Raw genomic sequence first — 18,550 nt, 5'->3', positions numbered from 1 at the left:
CAGTGTGAGCACCCTGAGTGCGGATGTCTTCAGCACTAGGACAGCTTCATAGAGGTATGATGGTATCCTGAGAAGAACACAGGCACTGGATTGGCCCCCAGAACTTTGCTCTCCCAACTGTTAGGGAGGTTCCTCACCACACCTTTCTGTACTGTTAGGAAGTCTGAAGATAGAAGAACTAAGTGCCTAGCACCACGCTCACACACTGGCAATTACAATAATTGTAGCCAGATGTTGAACATCTGGCTTGTGGGTACCCACATCCCATTTACTTATTGATAAACTTATTGATATGGAAACCCCAGGCATTACATCAGAATCATTTTTTGCCTTGCCCCAGATGTCAGGTAAACCTAATGAAACTTAAAAAGTGAGTTTTGTTTCCTCATTTGCGAGTGGAGAGGAAGATAGGCTAAAAATCTCTGAGCCAGATTCAACCAGGAGTGAAGCTAAGATGACTGGGAATCCAGAAGTGGACCAATAATGGCATGTGAGTGTCATGGCAGGATGCTGAGGCTGGGGTAGCCTGGTCTCCTGTGGCTGAAGCATGAGCCTGGCGAGGGCAGCTTGTTTGAGCATCCTCCAGCCAGGTTCCTCACGCTGGCTGACTGCAGTGTCTCTTCTGGGTCTGGTACCCTTGCCTAGGCATGCAGTACCACAAGCTGACCGAGCACTTCGACGAGAAACCTTTCTCCTGTGAGGAATGTGGGGCGAAGTTTGCAGCCAACTCTACCCTGAAGAACCACCTGCGCCTGCACACCGGAGACCGCCCGTTCATGTGCAAGCATTGCCTCATGACCTTCACGCAGGCCTCCGCCCTGGCTTACCACACCAAGAAGAAGCACTCGGAAGGTGAGGGACACCCTTCCTTCTCCTGCAGAGTGCCTCTGGGGGAGTGGAGGCAGGCACACTGGGTAGGGAGGTAAAGCAGAGGTAACCGTGTTTGCGCAGGTATAGAAAGCTTTCCCTGAGGGTTCCTGGAGAGCTGGCTGGAGCAGCGTTAGGACCTTATGGTCAGAGTTAGAGACAGCAGGGAATTTTTTTTTTCCTTAGGATAGAAGCAGGAGAAAGACCTGACGGATTACTTCTGTGAGCAGGCCGTGCCGAGTGCCAGCTGACTAGCCTGGATCCTTCCATCTCTGTAACTGCTGGCCTGAGGGATGGGGTGGGGGTGGGGCGGGCCAGAGACTGCTGAGATTGCTGTCAGTGTATCCCAGAGAGGCATCCCAGGAGGGTAGAGGAGAGCATGATGGGGACCAGTGTAGTGACATTGGATAAGAGCTCGGAGCTCCTGGGTGCGAGTAGCCGTGCCTCCCACCGCCTTATCTGGTTGGTCTCGTCGTCTCTCTGGCTCAGCACTGCCTTTCACTTTAATGCAAAAGCTTGGCAAGCCATGTCCCTGCTCAACACACTGGCTTTTCGTCGTCAGGGGGCAGCGTGAGTCCTGCAGCCTGCAAGGCCAACCGTGCTCAGTCCCTTACTGCACTCTGTGCTGCTCTCTTCACGTCTGTTCACTCTCACTCTTCTGCATGCGTTGGGCCCTTATCAGCCTCAGGCTCTTCCTTCAGGGCTTCTGTTCCCTTTCTTAGGCTCCTCCCTTCAGACGGCTCTGCCCCTCTTCCCGGCTCCAGGCTCACCTTCTTGTGAGCTCTTTGGCCTCCTTAGTGGAAACTGTTGTCACTTGTTTCTCTGCTTTCTCCACATGTGCCATGTGCCAGGCATCTGCACCATAGTTCACTTAGTGCCCTGGTTAGTGCCCCAGTAGAGCACAGGCTCTGGGAAGATGGGGCTGCTCGTCTCTTAGGGAACTTGGAACAGTGATTGGCAACAGAAGGCCCTCAAGAAACACTTGCTTGCCAAGCAGTGGTGGCACACACCTTTAATCTCAGCCCTTGGAAAGCTGAGGCAGGCAGATCTCCAAGTTTGAGGCCAGCCTGGCCTACCAAGTGAGTTCCAGGACAGCCAGGGCTATACAGAGAAACCCTGTCTCAAAAATCCTAAAGAAAAGAAAAGAAAAGACAAACAGACGTACTGAGTGGGTCTCCTGAGTGCTGTTGTAAACAAATGATTGGCACTTACATTTCAGTGGCAAGATGGACAGCAGACATGTGACAGAATGGAGAGAGGGTCATTGTGTGGTGGAGACTAATACATGGAAGCAGTGGGGAAGAACAGAGTGGGGTACGCTGGTCTCACCATCAGGGATGCCCTCAGAGACATGAGCAATCCAGAGGGACAGCTGGAAGAAGGGCCACACCCCTTCTTAGTGCAAGTGAGCTTTGGACCAGAGAGAGCTGGAGGCAGAATCATGAGGTCGGCATTAGGAGGCAGTGTTCAGTCTCGCTGTCAAAGGCGAGGGCCTGCCGGGTTTTCATAGAAGCCAAGGAAAGAACTTTGGTTGTCTCTTCTTAAAATAACACATGTTGTTACCACTGTGGAGTTAGAACTTATTTTTAAAAGGGTCCTAAAAGCTAAGGGTTTCATCAGAGATGGAGTCATCAGAGTTTGGGACTCTAGGAGAGACCTGGTTCTTGACCTGTGCGGCTTCTAGGTACTGCCTTGACTCTGGGCCATATCACTCCAGCCTCTACACCTACTGGACTCTGTCCTCCCTCATAGCTGGGATTCCTTTAGGATATCTTCCCTGGGTAGGCTAGCACAGTCTGTCATCACAAGACATTTGACTCAGCCACAGCAGTGACTTATAAGGGGCCAGTCACAGGTTCTTGCTACAAGCCACCATAGAGTAGGTAACAGTGATAGCGGCTAGGATTCACACTGTGTGTATGTATTTGCACGCATGTATGTGTATGTACAAAATCTTACTTTAGAGCCTAGCCAGTGAAAAGATGAGAACGAAGCTGCCTGCTCCAACCGCATGGGACCTAGCTTTGGGCTTGCTAGTCCTGAGCCCCTTCTGCACAAAGGCGGCTTCCTGGCCTGGGAGAAAGGAGCTGGGGGCCTGGTGGCAGATACTGGTTCTCCTGGCTGGCTTATCCCATTTTCTAACTTTGCTCATGCCCTAGAGCACAGTGACCACTGCAGTGGGTCACCGGAAGGCTTTGTCCCCTCCAGATCTCTAGCTCATCCTTGTAGTACTGGGAAGCCACACTAGATATTTGGTTGTTATTTGCTTTGTTCTGTTGCGAGACAGGGTCTCCCGTCGCCTAGGTTGTTTTGCAAGGAGAACAAACTGTGCTTTGCAAGATCTAAGTCACATTTCTGGACAGAAGGACCTTTCTGTTGCTGGAAGGGGGTGAGGGGGGTATCTTCCTCTGTGGAAGCCTGATAAACAGACAGGCTCTCTTGGAGGCCGGAGCTTTGTTCCCATCCAGTTGTGCTCACCCGCACTGTGATGGGGCTGTGTTTGTGAGGTATGTGCGTTTGATGAGCTACCTCAGACTTATCCCACACTGCCTGAGGTAATGTCACCTGCCAGTGACATTTCTCTGGTGTGTGCTTTCTAGTTGGCTCTGTTTGCAGGAGTGCCCATGAGTTTGGTATGTGCTCTCACTCACTCCTGTGCGTTTGCAGGGAAAATGTACGCGTGCCAGTACTGTGACGCCGTGTTCGCCCAGTCGATCGAGCTATCCCGGCATGTGAGGACCCACACCGGGGACAAGCCATATGTCTGTAGGGACTGTGGAAAGGGCTTCCGGCAAGCCAACGGCCTCTCCATCCACCTGCACACCTTCCACAGTACGTACTACAACAACTGCCTCAGGCCACACTTGGCACTGAGGAGACCTATGCCAGTCATAGCAGAGCTATCACTGTGCCAGAGCAGGGTCCCATTTGGGGCCCTCTCCTCCCAATTCTGTAACGCTCACAGTCCTTTAACAAGAATCCCTTCTGAGCATATTGCTGTGCTTCCTGCTTCTCTGCCCAGCCAGTCTCCTTGTCTCTTTAGCTCGCCTTACAGTGTTTGGCTGGCAGAAGCAAATTATGTTAGAGGGAGAGAATGTCTTCACTGTCATGCTCAGAGGACACTGGGACAATTCCACCAAGCCCTCCAGCTTCCATTTTCTACCCTCCCCATCTCCACATTCATCCTGTTTTTATCCCTGCTCTTGCTAAAGAAGCAAGCCTGGCTGTCCTGAGTTAAATGTTCATTGTGTTGGGCAATGCTGCCGTGTCCGCACCACACTCCTGCCTGGCATTTCTCTTCTAAGTGCCATTTGGTTTCACTGAGTTATTTGGGGTGGCCCAGCTGCCTGCCTTTCTCACGGAGCCAATAGAGACACACACACACACACCGTGACACACTATTGGTGGCTGGCACCTGACGGCCTCTCCATCCTCCCTTGCTGTAGCCGTATACTCTGAAGTAGCACAGGAGAGTCAGACAGCACGGCAGGTGGGCTGAGAGCTCCTTCCCTGAGAGTCCTGTGAATTTTGATCTTCCCACAATCTTATCCTTGGGACCTTACTTAAAATGAATGTCTTTGTCCTGCTAAGTCTCCTCTGCCCCCTTTCAAACTAAAATAAATAGTAATACCACCACCTTGGCTTGTTGGAAAAGTTAAATGAAATTCTCTTAATCAGTATTCTATTGCTATAAAGAGACACCATGACCACAGCAGCTCTTAAAAGGAAAACATTAACTTGAGGATGGCGTACAGTTTCAAAGGTTTAGTCCATTATCATCATGGCGGGGAGCATGGCAGCATGCAGGCAGACATGGGGCTGGAGAATAGATGAGAGTTCTATATCCAGATCTGCAGGCAGAGAGAGACGCTGAGCTTGGCTTGAGCGTTCGAAACCTCCCAAAGTCAGTGACACTTTCTCCAATAAGGCCACACCCACTTCAACAAGACCACACCCCCTAATCCCTGTTCAGGCATCCTCACTCCCTATTGACCAAGAATCCAAATATATGAGCCTAGGGGACCATCCTAGTCACACCACTTCAGAAATAGCACGAAGAAAGAACTAAATTCCTTGCCTGACACAGAACTCCTCAGTAAATGCCAGGGATTGGTGTCGTTGGTGATGAGCACAGCCCCGTTGGGTCCCAGATGTCACCCTCAGAGGGTATGTATGTTTCTTACATACCAGGTGCCTTGCTCCCATCCCCCTGCCTCCACTTTCTTTCTCATGCCAGTTTCCAGCTGTGGGCACAGTGTTACAGTGTATGCTCGTGTCTACAGCTCTTGTCAGTCACCCAGCAAAGACCTTACCAGAGCTCCTGTGTGTTCAGCCTATGGGAGGACTCCTGGGTTATGTCTTCAAGGAGTTAGCACGACTGTCTTGAACTCCTGACACCGTGGCCCTCGGGATGAGTGGCTCTGACACAGTGCCAATGTCTGATGTCTTCTCAACCTCAGGAAATGATGACATTTTACTTTAGTCTTCTTTCCCCAGCAGCAGGACTATCAGAAAAGGGGACACTTACTCATAGGACTTAGTCTCTCACACCCTAGAGTGCACCATTCACGCGAGCCCAGCTTCAGGCCCCGCTTTCACCTGACTACAGCTTTGCCAGTAGAAACTGTATTAAAGTGTCTTAAAAGACTGTGAGCCTGGGGTTTCCAGGGAAACTAGCCAGTGCTTCTGGAGGCTGCTGCTGGGCAGGCTTCCTAAGGAAACAGGGTTACTGGCCACACAGGTTTATGCTTAGGACCCTTCTTACGGGCAAACGACTTTATTATCAAAGTATTTTGGCTTTAAGTTGCTTTTAAGAAACAGCCTGATGTTTTCTGTCATCTAGATGGCAGAGGTGTCCATCAGTAGTAGTACTTATTTCTGAGGTCCCACTGAGGAATTGGCGTGTCCATAGGAGAATAGGTGAGACCTCTTCCCAGGAATTCCAATGAGATCCTTGGACATGATGTTGGCAGCTCTCTAAACCTTGGGTTTTTGTTTGTTTGTTTGTTTGTTTGTTTTTTCTCATTAAAGTAGGACTTACACTAGAGCCTCCTCCACCAGGCTGTGAGGGAGGCAGCACACATACAGTTCCTGAACACACCTGCCCAATATTCACGAGGAGTCTGTGCCAAGGCTTTACTGTTGGGTCTCAAGTGGGTACCAAGGAAATGTCCTCCTGCTGCCGCTGGCAGGAGACATGGTGACAATCCAGAGCGGATGTTTGGAAGGTCTGCAGGGAAATGCAAGACCCAGACATGTCACTGCAGACAGGAGGAGCAAGCATAATACTGGTAACGTAGAGAGCAGTTTGACATGTAAGACAGGAAGCGAGGGGTGGAGGTGAGCAGTCTGATGCTGTATAGATGCTGAGTCCAGAGGCTCAGAGGAGCCCTGCCTTCTTGGGCATAGGCCAAGATTGTTGTCACATTGACTTGGGGTCCTTGGACTCTGGCCCACAAGAGGTCTGAAGAGCCTTCCGTCTCGATGTGTGTGAGGTGGGTCGTGTCACTGACTGCTGCTGTCTGTTGTCTCCCTCTGCCCCGCCCCTGCGCCCTGCCTGGAAGCAGACATAGAAGACCCTTATGACTGCAAGAAATGCAGGATGAGCTTCTCCACACTGCAGGACCACCGGAAGCACATCCACGAGGTGCACGCCAAGGAGTACCACCCCTGCCCCACGTGCGGCAAGATCTTCAGTGCCCCTTCCATGCTGGAGCGGCACATGGTGACCCACGTGGGAGGGAAGCCCTTCAGCTGTGGGATCTGCAACAAGGCCTACCAGGTGAGGCTGGCTGTCGGGAGCTCGGCCCCCATCCCTGCCTTTCTCCCCATTGGCTTTTGTTGCCCGCATGTTGTCCAAGCGCGTCTCCAGCGTGTGACAGATAATTTGACTCTGAGAAAGTATGGGCTGGGGGCTGGTGAGATGGCTCAGTGGGTAAGAGCACCCGACTGCTCTTCCGAAGGTCAGGAGTTCAAATCCCAGCAACCACATGGTGGCTCACAACCATCCGATCACGAGATCTGACTCCCTCTTCTGGTTCTGGAGTGTCTGAAGACAGCTACAGTGTACTTACATATAATAAATAAATAAATCTTTAAAAAAAAAAAAAGAAAGTATGGGCTGAGGGGGTACTTAGTGAATGCACACTTAGCATCCACGAGGCCCTGGTTACATCGCCAGCAGACGGGAAGTGTTGATTGGCAGAAGGTTCCAGCATCATTGTGGTGTGAGGGTTGGTTTTCTCCTTCAAGGCTCACTCTATGGACAGCTGACTCCAGGCGTGAAGAGCACAGGGCTTGGGGTGTTGAAAGCGCACCCAGGGTGGCTGCGCTCAGTCCGGTCACTTCTTGCTGTGTCTCTCAGGGAAGGGCATGGGTTTTTTTTACTTTGGAGACCACTGTGTAGTTAAAGTGAACTATACTTGTTAGAAACCGGTCACAGAGAGCAACATGCCTCACTCACGACTGAGGTGTAGGCAGAGCAACCACTCATTTAGAAACGGGGGGCTAGCTCTGAGCCAGGCCTCGTGCTGTGGTGGCGGTGAGACTGCGTGTGATCTCTAGGAGACGGAGGACTTGTACAGAGATGCTTCCAGTACACTTCTAGAGCTGGGCTAGAGAGGGATGCAGCTTCAGGCTCTACAGGTCACTTCCCCCACCCCAGGCTCAGCAGCACTGAGATTCAGCCTACCGAGCAGAACACACATGCTCCAGTCAGGCCAGGCTTTGGTCCTTTTAGGCTTTTAGTCTCCATTTCTCTACTGTGGCCCTGGGCAAGTCCCTTAACTGCCCCACCAGGAAGATCTTTACATCGTCTCCTAGGCTTGTGTGAGTGAAGGAAGGGTCTGCTGAGCCCTGCTCGCAGTGGCTGTCCACTCACTCCAGCCTCCAGCTCATCATGATTCTAGATCCAGGAGCTTGTCTCAGAACTGTTTCTCATTTGCCAAATGTCTTACAGCAATTGTCTGGATTGTGGTACCACAATCGGACGCACCACCCAGATGTGTTTGCTGCTCAGAACCATCGGTCACCCAAGTTCTCATCACTGCAGTGTAGCTCCTGTGACAAGACCTTTTCCAATACTGTCGAACACAAGAAGCACATCAAAACAGAACACACAGGTGACAGACGCTGGGATGCAGCTGAGGGTGGAGGGACTCACTGTCCTCGATCCAGGCACCGTGGCAATTGCCTCTGCTCTTCCCTAGCACAGCAGAGGAGACCACGCCTGTCCATCAGGAGCAGTAGTTTAAGTGGCTAAATTTCTCAGGCTCCTTAGCCCAGAGCGGTGTAAGCTCCAGCTAGCCCTCAGGAGCCCTAGCCAGCACCTGCAAAGGGAGGGTGTCGGTTTCATGGCAGATGGGTCCAGGTGGGAGTCTTAGCTCCAGCACTTAGCAGCTGCATGACCTTGGCAGGTGACATCTCCTGTCTGAGTCTGTTTTCTTCTCTTCAGAATGGAAGTTATTAATACCTCCCTTGCAGGTACATTTGGGGAAAATCGCAGCAGCTGTCAGTCACAGCATTTCCTATGTGCAGGGCCCCAGCCCAGCTCTCTGTCTGTGTTGTCACGGGAGTCCCACACCCCCTGTTGCACCCACACAGTCTGGACCACAGCAGTGCTCTCTGCCAGCAGGTTACACAGATCTCTTTAGGCACAGGCTCCTAACTCCGCAGATGCCCTCTCCCCAGCCGGGCCCCGGCCCCAGGCCCCGGTCCCTCCAGCTGTGGCACAGCCGCCCTCTTGTCCCCTCCCCCCACAGATGTGAAGTTCCATGAGTGTGACCAGTGCAAGGAGCTCTTCCCCACACCTGCTCTGCTCCAGGTTCACGTCAAGTGCCAGCATTCAGGTCAGTGGTCCCTCAGCGCGCCCCTGAGCTCCGCAGTGGGCTGTGGGTCTTTGTTCCCCTGTTCACAGCTCCACCACGCAGCCTGAGTCCCTTACTGGCCTGTGCTCTATTTCATCTTGAAGCTGGCACATCAGTACCAAGCTTACAGGAGGCCATGACGACCTCAGGCCTGGCCCTGTACGCAGCTGTGCAGCCCTGTGTGAGAGCCAGGTCCACTACTGCTGTTTTCCTCAAATAGAATTGAACCTTTATTTATTTACTTATTTATTTTTACTTTTTATTAGTTCTTTGCGAACATCACATTATTCACCCCAGTCCCACTCATCTCCCTGTCCCCTGGTACCTGGTTTCCTCCCTTGCAACCTCCCCCACAATAGAAAAAAAAATCTTGTGGAAGCTGTAGTGTGACCCAGTGTGTCCCACAGTGCACCCTTTTGTCCACACTTCTTTGCCTGCACATGTTCATTGCATGTGCATGTCCAGGTCTGGTACAAGGTTTCTGACTTCTGCTACTCTATCAATACTGGAACTCCCTGCCATGGCCATGTGGAACGGAACCATTTTTCAGTTACCATAGGAGGGGGAGTGTTGACAGTGGTGCTGCCTGCTCGTCATGAGAGTCTGCGGGCTTGGCAGTTTCTAAGCATTTAGTCTTAGATGGTACTGAGCTTGTCCGATCACTTACTCGAGTACACGTACAAAAAGGAAAACAAGAGATAAATGAAGGAAGACGTAAGCTTCACAGAGGAGCTTTGGCCTTTCCCAGTGTTACCCCACTGTCAGCTTCGATACAGCACAAGCTGTAGGCTTCCAACAGAGGACAGGAAGCCGCTGGTGTGGTGTCCTGAACACCTTCTACAACTGGGCTGCTTTTGGTTCCCAGTCTTGGAATGTAGCCAGTGCTTCATTTGCCTTCTTAGACGTCATGATCCCTGGGAGGTGAAAGTGTACCCCACCCTGTCTAGAGATGTTCTCCTAAGCCATAGACTCTGACCTGCAAGCCCTGATGCTCTTTGTGTTTGTGCGTGCACAGTCATTGATAATGGCCCCTGCTTACGGTCTAGGCTGCATCCGTCAGGTGCCATTGAGCCCATTTAGAAGTCTTAAGGAGTGCTTCTTGAGGTCTAGAACACGGCTCAATGGCAGGCTGCTTGCCTTGCAAGTTCAGTTCCCAGCATGGAAAAAAGGTGCTTCTTGGATAGAAGAAATACAGTCCCATTCGCAGGCTGTCCACTATTGAGTGAACAGTGGCCATCTGCATGGGTGATTCAGACAAAAGCCACTAGCCGCTCTGTATCTGCAGCTTCATGATGAGGGAAGTGTGAGCCTCACATACCAGGAGCCCTGCCTCTGCCTCTGCCCCCTCATCCTTACTGTGCATCCCCTGCCCTGCTCTGGGCCATCATTTCTCTACAGCCGAATGATGTCTCTGCCTCCTTCAGGGTCGCAGCCATTCCGGTGCTTGTACTGTGCAGCCACCTTCCGCTTCCCGGGAGCCCTGCAGCACCACGTCACCACAGAGCACTTTAAGCAGTCGGAAAGCACCTTCCCCTGCGAGCTCTGTGGCGAGCTCTTCACCTCCCAGGCCCAGCTTGATAGCCACTTGGAGTCTGAGCACCCAAAGGTGGCAGGCACTGAGTCCCAGGCAGCTGCCTCTCGCATGGTGCAGGTGAGTCTGGGGCCGTTGGCCGCACAGGATTTGAGCACAAGGTTCCGGGGGCTTCGCTAAGGACTTGGTCCCAACATCCAGTTCCGCTCTATGGGGCTCTCGACAGCTCTTACATGAAGCACTCCTGACCGTGAGACTCTAGACAACAGGAAACTCTAGTCTGTCAGTGGCCCCTAGGTAGACAGAACCTGGAATGGGAATTTGCCAAAGTGGAACACCAGTGTCTCCTTTCAGCTCACACGTCCCCCACCTGAGAAGCGTGTGGGATGTGAAGGGTTGTCAGGATTCCTTGGGGAAGGATGGCTGTACTTTGTTGGGCAAGGCCAACAGAAAAAGTGCCTCTTGGACAGAAGTATAGTTTTATTCACAGGCTGTCCACTATTGAGTGAACAGTGGGCATCAGCACAGGTGATTCAGACAAAAGCCACTGCAAATGGCTGGGTATAGTACGCATCTGCCCACACCTGTGCCTTCGCTAGCTGGTGATGTGAGAAGGCCAAGTTGGAGCCAGCCTGTTCCTTGTGCTTTCTACTTTCTCGTCTTCTCCAGAGGCCGCAGAACGGAAAAGAACCCAGCAGGTGTCCGTTGTTCCTAGGGAGGTTGAATGGGGATGTTTCCCAGTGGAGGTCTCTCTGGCCAGTTGCCATAGCGATCAGGTGTAAGGCACTCTGGTTCTGCAGCCTCTGGGGAGCAGGGCAAGTGTGATGAACAGGAGTCCAGGTGAGGCTCCTGCTGCCAGCCTACCTGGGGCTTCTCTTCCGTTGGCTTGCCTAGAAACAGGGCTTCTAGGCAAGGTACCTTGTGGCGGGCGGGGACGCCATCCTTCAAGGGAAGAAAGGCAAAAGGCAGTTTATAGTTGCGTTTACAGCAGTGCTACTGTACCAAGTTCCTGATTCACCACCGTTAGCCCACAGCCTGCCACAGAGCTGAGCCTGCTTTCCTCCCCAGTGCCTACTCTCCACCCCTGGCAGGTCCTCGGGAGCCAGGTGGCTATGCCTTTCACATAAGACGCTGTCTTAAACACATCAATGCATCAAGCCGTATCAGCTCAGAGGTGCACCAGGAAGCACAGAGGAGCTGAGAAGGCCACTGTTAACAGGGTGTGCAGGTTTTCATGGGCAGCTGTGGCCCAGCATGGGGAGGAGACAAGCCTCCATCTTATCCCCTAACCACTGAGCCATGTGAGTGAAGTGAGTGGGAGAAGCCACAGTTGAGCTCCTGGTGGACCGCTCCTGTTCCCTCGGTCCTCTTGCACGGCACTCACTCTGCATCCTTGAGACCGAGGAAGCCGCTGTTCACTGGAGTGTAATCATAGAGTCCATGCACCCTGAGGTGGCATACCGAGCAAAATTATAGCAATTTAGTGCATAGAGTTATTTAAATTGTCTGCCTGCCTCTCTTTTGCATCGCTGGTGTATGAAACTTCCCTCTTCCCATTAGGTGTAAGTAATTGCTCTCCTCGGGTGAAAACATAAATATCATCATTACAGCGTGAGCCAGGAGCCATGTAAATTCTGGGTAGCTCACTGTGGACACTGCCCAGAGCAGCCTTCCTGTCTTTTCCTCCAGGTGATCCGAGCTCCGGAGCCAGCGGCCCCGGCCGAGCAGGTGATCACGTTGGAGGAGACGCAGCTCGCTGGCTCGCAGGTGTTTGTGACCTTGCCAGATTCACAGACCTCTCAGAACAGCTCCGAGCTTGTGGCAGTGACGGTGGAGGATTTGCTGGATGGTACTGTCACATTGATCTGTGGTGAGGCCAAGTGAGTGGCTTCCTTCAGTAGAGGAGCCCGTGCTGTACCAGCAAGGATGCTCTCTGCCTGCCTCTGCTCTAGCTGCTCGGCTGAGCTCCACCCTGGTGCTCTCACTTGAAAAACAGAGGCTTTGTCGTTCTCATAGGATCCACAGTGTCTGAGCTATCCACGCTGACACCAATACTACCGCCCTGTGTGGTGGAGCCTCAATCCTCCAGGCTTCAGCTCATGCCTGGACTCCACCCACCCCAGGGAAGTCTGGCTTCTGGAATCAGAGTCTGGGGGAATCAGAGTGGAGGGGAGCTGGTAGCCAGGATGGCCAAGGAGATACAGCATGCTGGCTGCCCTCAGGAGCAGGAGAGTTACCTGAGTCTGAGCCAGCAGAAGGCCACAGACACCGCCAGTGCCTCTGCCAGGGAAGCACCCACACAGCCTCTAGGGACTCCTGCGTGGCAGCCTGTCCTCCCTGGCCCCTGCTCAGGTTCCCCTTGGAGGCTGTAAGACAGGTGGCCATGTTAACAGTGCAGGCATTGGCATCCCTGATCCTCCCTGCTCTGTCTTTCCCAAAACACAGCTTCAGAGCATTGCCACTGGGGGGGCAGCTTCATGTGAGGCCATCCTGCTGCCTCTGCCTTGCTGGGTGTTCATTGCATTCCCATATCAGAACCTCCCTGTGAGGCTCTGGCCTGCCACACCTTCAAGCTAATCAAGGCTGAAGCATCCCAGCCTGGAGACCTCTTGCTGACTTCCTCTGTACCATGTGGTAGTCTAATGAAGCAGCTCCTGGGGGCAGGCCTGTGCCTGCATGTGACGGATTAGAGGCATCTGAGGTGGCTTCTGCTTCTCCCGTGGCCGGCCCACATGCCTGGTGCATGGCCTGCTCCCTGGGATCCCCCTGGCTGCATGCTTACTGCAGCGCCATGCTCCTTTCAAGTCTGAGTGTCACAGAGCCTTTTATCTTCAGTTCCTGACACACAGTCTGGTAATTGATGGCTCGTGGAATCCGGTTGGAAGTGCAATTAGATGGATGTTGGTTCCTACTGCTCGGAGAGAAGGGCTTGCATCTAGCTTGCTTTTCTAGAAGCCCAAAGAGAGGAGTGGGTTATCACAGTATTTGCCCATCAGGCCGGGCTCCCTGTCACCTGGTGTGGCTGGTTACCTACAGAGGGGATGCCCTGATTTGACACTCACCTTTAAGCCACCTGCTCTCAGAGATAAGCCCACACCTTCCTGCCAAGTGCAGCTCGCAGAAGCATGTGCAGAGAGGGAGGGTCTCTTCTGATCATGGCGGAGATGCATCGCCACCATGCCTTGGCGGGCTCACAGGGAGACAGGCGGTAGCAGCTTAAACCGCAGCAGTGTTCAAGGCCTGCTGCCCTTTGGCCTCAGCTTGGCACAAGACAGCACTGGTGAGTTTCTATTCCAGTGATGGCCAGCCTCTCCCAGTCAGCCCCACCCTCCTCATTGCATATGCAAATCGTTTGAACTCATCAGCTAGGGAATCTCCCCTTTCTAAAAGTAAATGTTTTTCAAAGCAAGTCAGCCTCAGAAGCCAAACACTGACCAGAAGATGGTGCTCGAGCACCGAGACTTCGCCTCCCTGTTTCTTCACTGCGGCCCTAGCCTGCTGGCTTTCAGACCGCGCCTGCCAGCCGACCAGGGGAGCTCTCGATCTGTAAGTGGAGAGGTGGTTCCTCAGTCCATCGTCCAGGCTTCTGTCAGGAACAGCACCTCACAAGCTGTGGAGGACTTAGGAACTGTAGTGTCACCAACAAAGTCTTTTCCCAGCAAAAGGCAAACCTCACAGAGGTCCTGAGAGAGAAAGTCTCTAAATACAAAGAGCTGTAAGGTAGAAACCTGAGTGTCTGAGAAACACAGTCTCGTTTTCCTGGAACCTGGGTGGTGTGCTACCTACCTTCAGTCACCAGACCGTAGTTGGCTGCAGAAAGCCTTAGGGCAGGTTGGCTGGCTGCCCATCCTTGGATGCCCAGCTCTGTAATGCACACTGCTGGAGGCACAGCAGTGCTGGGTCTGGAGTATGGAGAATTCCTGTCCTCAATGAGCTCTGTGCTGGTGACTCGCGGCCTCTGCCCCAGCTGCCTGACTTTTTACAGTGGCTCTGAAGAAGGTGAAAAATCTCCATCTGCTGCCCCAGAGACCTGCCATGTGGGCCTCCGTGGTCCACATTGCTTTTGCAATGGAACTGTGGCTCCATTTGCTTCAACCTCATGAATACTACCTGCCTAGCCCGTGGGCAGGAGCTAGAGGAGCCTCCAGGTCCCTTGGAATTTGTGTATTTAAGCAACGGGGCCCCAGTCTTCCCTAAGGCTCCTGACCCAGCCACCAAAGAGGGGAAGGCGATGCCAAGCTGGAGTCTGGTTGGCCCGTCGCTGGTGTATGGACTGAGCAGGTGAGATTTGCTGTCCACATGCATGAGCAGAGCCGAGGCGAGCGTGGCAGATAAAGGTCTTTCTCAGCTGTTTTATCAGGATGGGCTCTACTGTCTTCTAAGCTGTGTGTCAGAAAAGCTTTGAGTTCTGTCAGCATCCAAGCCTGCTGTACTGTAAGTTCTGGGCCTGTGTGTTGTACTGGCCATTCTACAGAAGCCTCCAGCCCATGCTGACCACAGGAGATACCTCAGCCTTGTCCCTAGTGCCTGAGCACTGATGGTTAGGACCGAGATGAGGGACAGATGCCAAATGAGGGGGAAAGATCTCTGTCGTCCTGAGGATGGAAGGGTGTGCCTTTAAATTTCTTGTGCCTGAGAACCTGTACTGACAAAGGATGGAGACCCTGACGGCCCCACTTAGAGTGGGCAGTGCTTGCCAGGAACAGAAGTGTTTCTTCTGGAACTAGAAAGTTGGCCAGGGGTGGAGATGGCATTGGTTTGTTCTAGTCAGCTCTCCCACCCCAGCTTTGTTCTTCCGGGTCCCGTCTGTCCCAGCAGACACTTGGAAGAAATTGAGAGTAAGAGACTTAGGGCTGAGGGAGTCAAAGGAGGTTCATAGTTTTGTTGCTGTGGAAACCTTGGGGCACTGAGGACTTATACTAAAACTCAGAAACTCAAACCTACTCCAGTCTAACTGGGCCTATAAAGAAGAGGAGAGTGTGAGTTCTTTGGGGACTGTGTTGTTGAGGAAATCGTTCCTTGAGCAATTTTACATTGCCTCCAAATTGTGAAGCTGGCCGCGGTTTCCCTGCCCAAGGCCGCCGCTGCTCGTTTCCACCCAGGGCCAGGACAGCCAGCCCCGTGAGATGTGAAAACTGATTGCAAACTAGAGCTGCTCGACATGCACTGTGGAGAGAAATAAAGTCTGTACTTAGGAAGCAACTGTGGCTTGTGTGTTTCAGGAGACTGGTGGTGATGAGTCTTCCAAAGGAGCCCGGGTCACATTACAGAGCACTCTGTCCACCTGAGTTGTCCTTCAGTGTCCTACCTGGGGCTCTGGGGACACCTGCTCAGCTCCCTTCTGGCAGTAAGAAGGGAGATGGTGGCTACTCTTAGGGCTAGGGAACAAGTTAAAGTCCACATTTACTCAGTACACTCCAGAAGGTTTACACACAAGCCAGCCTCCTGTGTTCTCTGATAGAAGGAGAATTCCCCCTCTCAACTCCCCCTCAACACCCCACGACATCCACCACTTTTCATTTATGTACTGAATGTCAGTGGCCCCTAAAGCACCAAGTGTGCAGCATCTCTGACACTAAGAAAGCAGAGTCAAAGATGTCACATTGCTGGCAGACGACAAGGAGGAGAAGAGATGCTAGGAGGACCAGAGTTCAGGGGAAGCCTGTTGCACTTGCAAGCTGAGCCCCAAGGCTGGGAAGGCAGGATCTGGGGAGGCTCTGCACTCACTCGTAGAACAGTCTTGGGTCCAAACATGGATGTATCCAGAACCTACTGTTCTTCACCCTTCTGTCCAAGAGAGGTGTCGCAGAAGCCGGAGGGCTCCAGGTCTCATCTGGGGCCTGAGGGTCTGTGCTCTGTGGAATCTAACGGAAGCATGTCCTTGGGCCCTGCTGGAAGGGGAATATGGAGAGGGCTGGCCTGGGATGGTTTGAGCAAAGGTAGAAATTGGGCTGAGGGATCCCTGGTGAGCTAACAGTCTTCTCCATGGATGAGGGTCGCTGTCTGAGAGGCAGAGCAACACAGACGGAAGGGAAGGAAGGGGGAGCTTTCCCACCCCTGCTGAGAAAGTCACCTTGGACAAGCCTTTCCTAAGAGTGATGTGGAAAGTTATTAACATTTTTAAGTACCTGACAGTGCAGAGGCTTCCTAAATGGTTGCTGTTAATGTTTATGATAGGTTCAAGGAGCCCAGGAGATGAGCCAGGCCCAGGAAGGATTAGAGAGGAGCAAGGCTGAGAACGGAGCCTCTAAGCTGTCCTGCAGTGAGGCCACAGCCTTCCTAGGACAAACAGGCTCCTAGAGCCCTCAGCAGCACAGCCATGTAAAGGCATGAGACCAAGTCTAGTGAGCATGGTTACGCTCCTACATCCTCAGTCTGGTTCACTGTCTCAATCTCTGTGAGCCTATGAGCATGGATATGTTTGGGTGGAAAAAGGAACAGTAGCCTAGTGTGATGACATGAGCCTTATGATCCCAGCCTTCCTGAGCAAGAAACATGTAGATTGTAAGTTCAAAGCCAGCCTCGGCCACAGAGCAAGTTGACAATCAGCCTTGGCTACTTGGCAAGACCCGGGGGTGGGGGCTCAAACAAAACAAAACAAAACAGGCTAAGGTAGCACTCTGAGCAGCTCTGAGTTCAAAGCCAGCCAGGTACTTAGACCTTGTCTCAAAACACATGCACACACAAGGAAATGGGAGAAAGTAAGTACTGGGGGCGCTCTTCTCCACTATGGCTTGGATTTCTGAGAAGAGGCATCCAGGATGTGTGTAAGGACTTCCCTTTCCTCTGTGTCTATGCTCCATGCTCCCTGCCAAGTGCTATCAGAGCATAGATCCCATGTCAACTATGTCTCCTCTACAGAACTGACCATGCACAGTGTACTCACTGGGTGCTCAGGTGGTGCTTGCTGCTGTTGATGGGTCCCAGCCCAGGCACATTGCGCTGAGCAGGAATAGGGCTTGTCCCTCACGACCTGTGGGAGCTGTTGCCCACGGGTGGCAGCATATACTATAATCCCACCCATTCTTCCTGCACGTCTGCAGCTTGGCAGGACAGAGACTGGCACTGTCCTAGGGTGAGTGCTGCTGGAATCCTACAGAGGTGGGGCTTGCCCAACTCTCCTCTCCAGCTGCTACACAATGGCAACCCCTGGTAGCAGAAGTTAGATTTTGCTGCAGTTCTTGTGCAGTTCCATCCCCCATTGGATTCTGAGCCTTGAAGAGGAGGCCAAGCTGTTCCTCTGGAGAAGTGGGGAGGACTAGGCTAGGAACAAAGGGGACCCAGCACTCTGGTTGCTGCCTTTCCCCGACTCTGCTTCACATCTCTGGCAAGGCTGCTCCCTTAGATACCTATGGGAGAGCCTGTGGGAACTTCCTTTCTTTGCCCTCTGAGATGAGATTAGCAGAAGGCTGAGCAAGCTAGCCTGAGCTCCCCAGCTGCCCTGATCAAACACCATGCCTGCCGCTCTTCTCGCACCAGGTTCCCCCAGCGCAGGCCAGGGACAGCTGATCAAACACATCCAGACAAGGTCAGTCCAGGGACCCGCGGGCCTTTCCAGGAGAGATTTCACAGTCCTGGCATCAGGAGGGTCTGATAAAAATGGACGGGGTAAAAGGGACCCCAGAGACTGGGGAGGGAGGGACAGCAACTTTACGCCCTGTGAAGGATGGAAGTGCCTGATCCAGGTAGGGTTAGGACGGAAGCCAGCTTTGCAAGACCAGCATTTGGGGCTGCCTCAGAGCCCAGGGACTGCAACTGAGGAACAAGATGGCTGTGGCATGTAGAGGAGGAAAGTTGTCAAGTGACACACTTAGGAGCTTGGGAGCATGACATTATTAGGTTGTTACAGGGTGACCTCAGGCCTCTCACTGTGACCCCTTCAAGGGCAAAGATGGCATTGACCTTGCTCAAGTACACACACGCAAGCATCTAGGCAGTTAGCCTGGCCCTCCAGGTGTCCGACTGCATAGACCTGTTAGAGCAGGGGCCCTGGGAATGACTGATCTCACCCACACCACATGCAGTGGACATTTGGGGATGAGGCTGGAAAGATACATGGCTTCCGTACCTGGGGAACTCGGACACAAGTTCAAGAATGCCGTGCCAGTCTAGACTAAAGCTGAGAGCTACAGATGCGACACAATTTTCATCTGTTTTATTTGTCTTGGGGAGGTGCTTTTTTTCTCTTAGAAATATTCTCATAATTGTTTTGGGGGTGCTTGTCATGCAAGCCTGAATTTGTGAGTTCAGATCCTCAGACTCAGGTCATCCCAGTGCCAGGGAGATG

At 52.6% G+C, this 18,550-nt stretch overlaps 1 protein-coding gene across 3 annotated transcripts in view; it reads left to right on the top strand.

Annotated features, from left to right (window-relative positions):
- Zbtb40 (zinc finger and BTB domain containing 40) overlaps positions 1-15,465 on the top strand; it is a 69,089-nt gene extending 53,624 nt beyond the window's left edge. Inside the window, exons 13-19 of one of the 3 annotated variants that reach the window (XM_006538763.4) lie at positions 646-852; positions 3,535-3,699; positions 6,435-6,649; positions 7,826-7,988; positions 8,628-8,714; positions 10,157-10,383; positions 11,953-15,465. In XM_006538763.4, coding sequence (XP_006538826.1) covers positions 646-852; positions 3,535-3,699; positions 6,435-6,649; positions 7,826-7,988; positions 8,628-8,714; positions 10,157-10,383; positions 11,953-12,147 — 1,259 coding nt within the window. In that variant the 3' untranslated portion in view covers positions 12,148-15,465. Of the gene's footprint in view, positions 1-645; positions 853-1,053; positions 1,147-3,534; positions 3,700-6,431; positions 6,650-7,825; positions 7,989-8,627; positions 8,715-10,156; positions 10,384-11,952 lie in introns of those variants that run through there. The other 2 variants (NM_198248.1, XM_006538764.4) reach the window with 2 other exon arrangements.
- Positions 15,466-18,550: the final 3,085 nt, after the last annotated feature.

This window comes from Mus musculus, chromosome 4 (genome assembly GCF_000001635.26).
Source record: "Mus musculus strain C57BL/6J chromosome 4, GRCm38.p6 C57BL/6J".
Lineage (NCBI taxonomy): Eukaryota > Metazoa > Chordata > Mammalia > Rodentia > Muridae > Mus > Mus musculus.
Note: the sequence above shows the minus strand (reverse complement) of the source record. Positions and strands in the feature narration are given on the sequence as shown.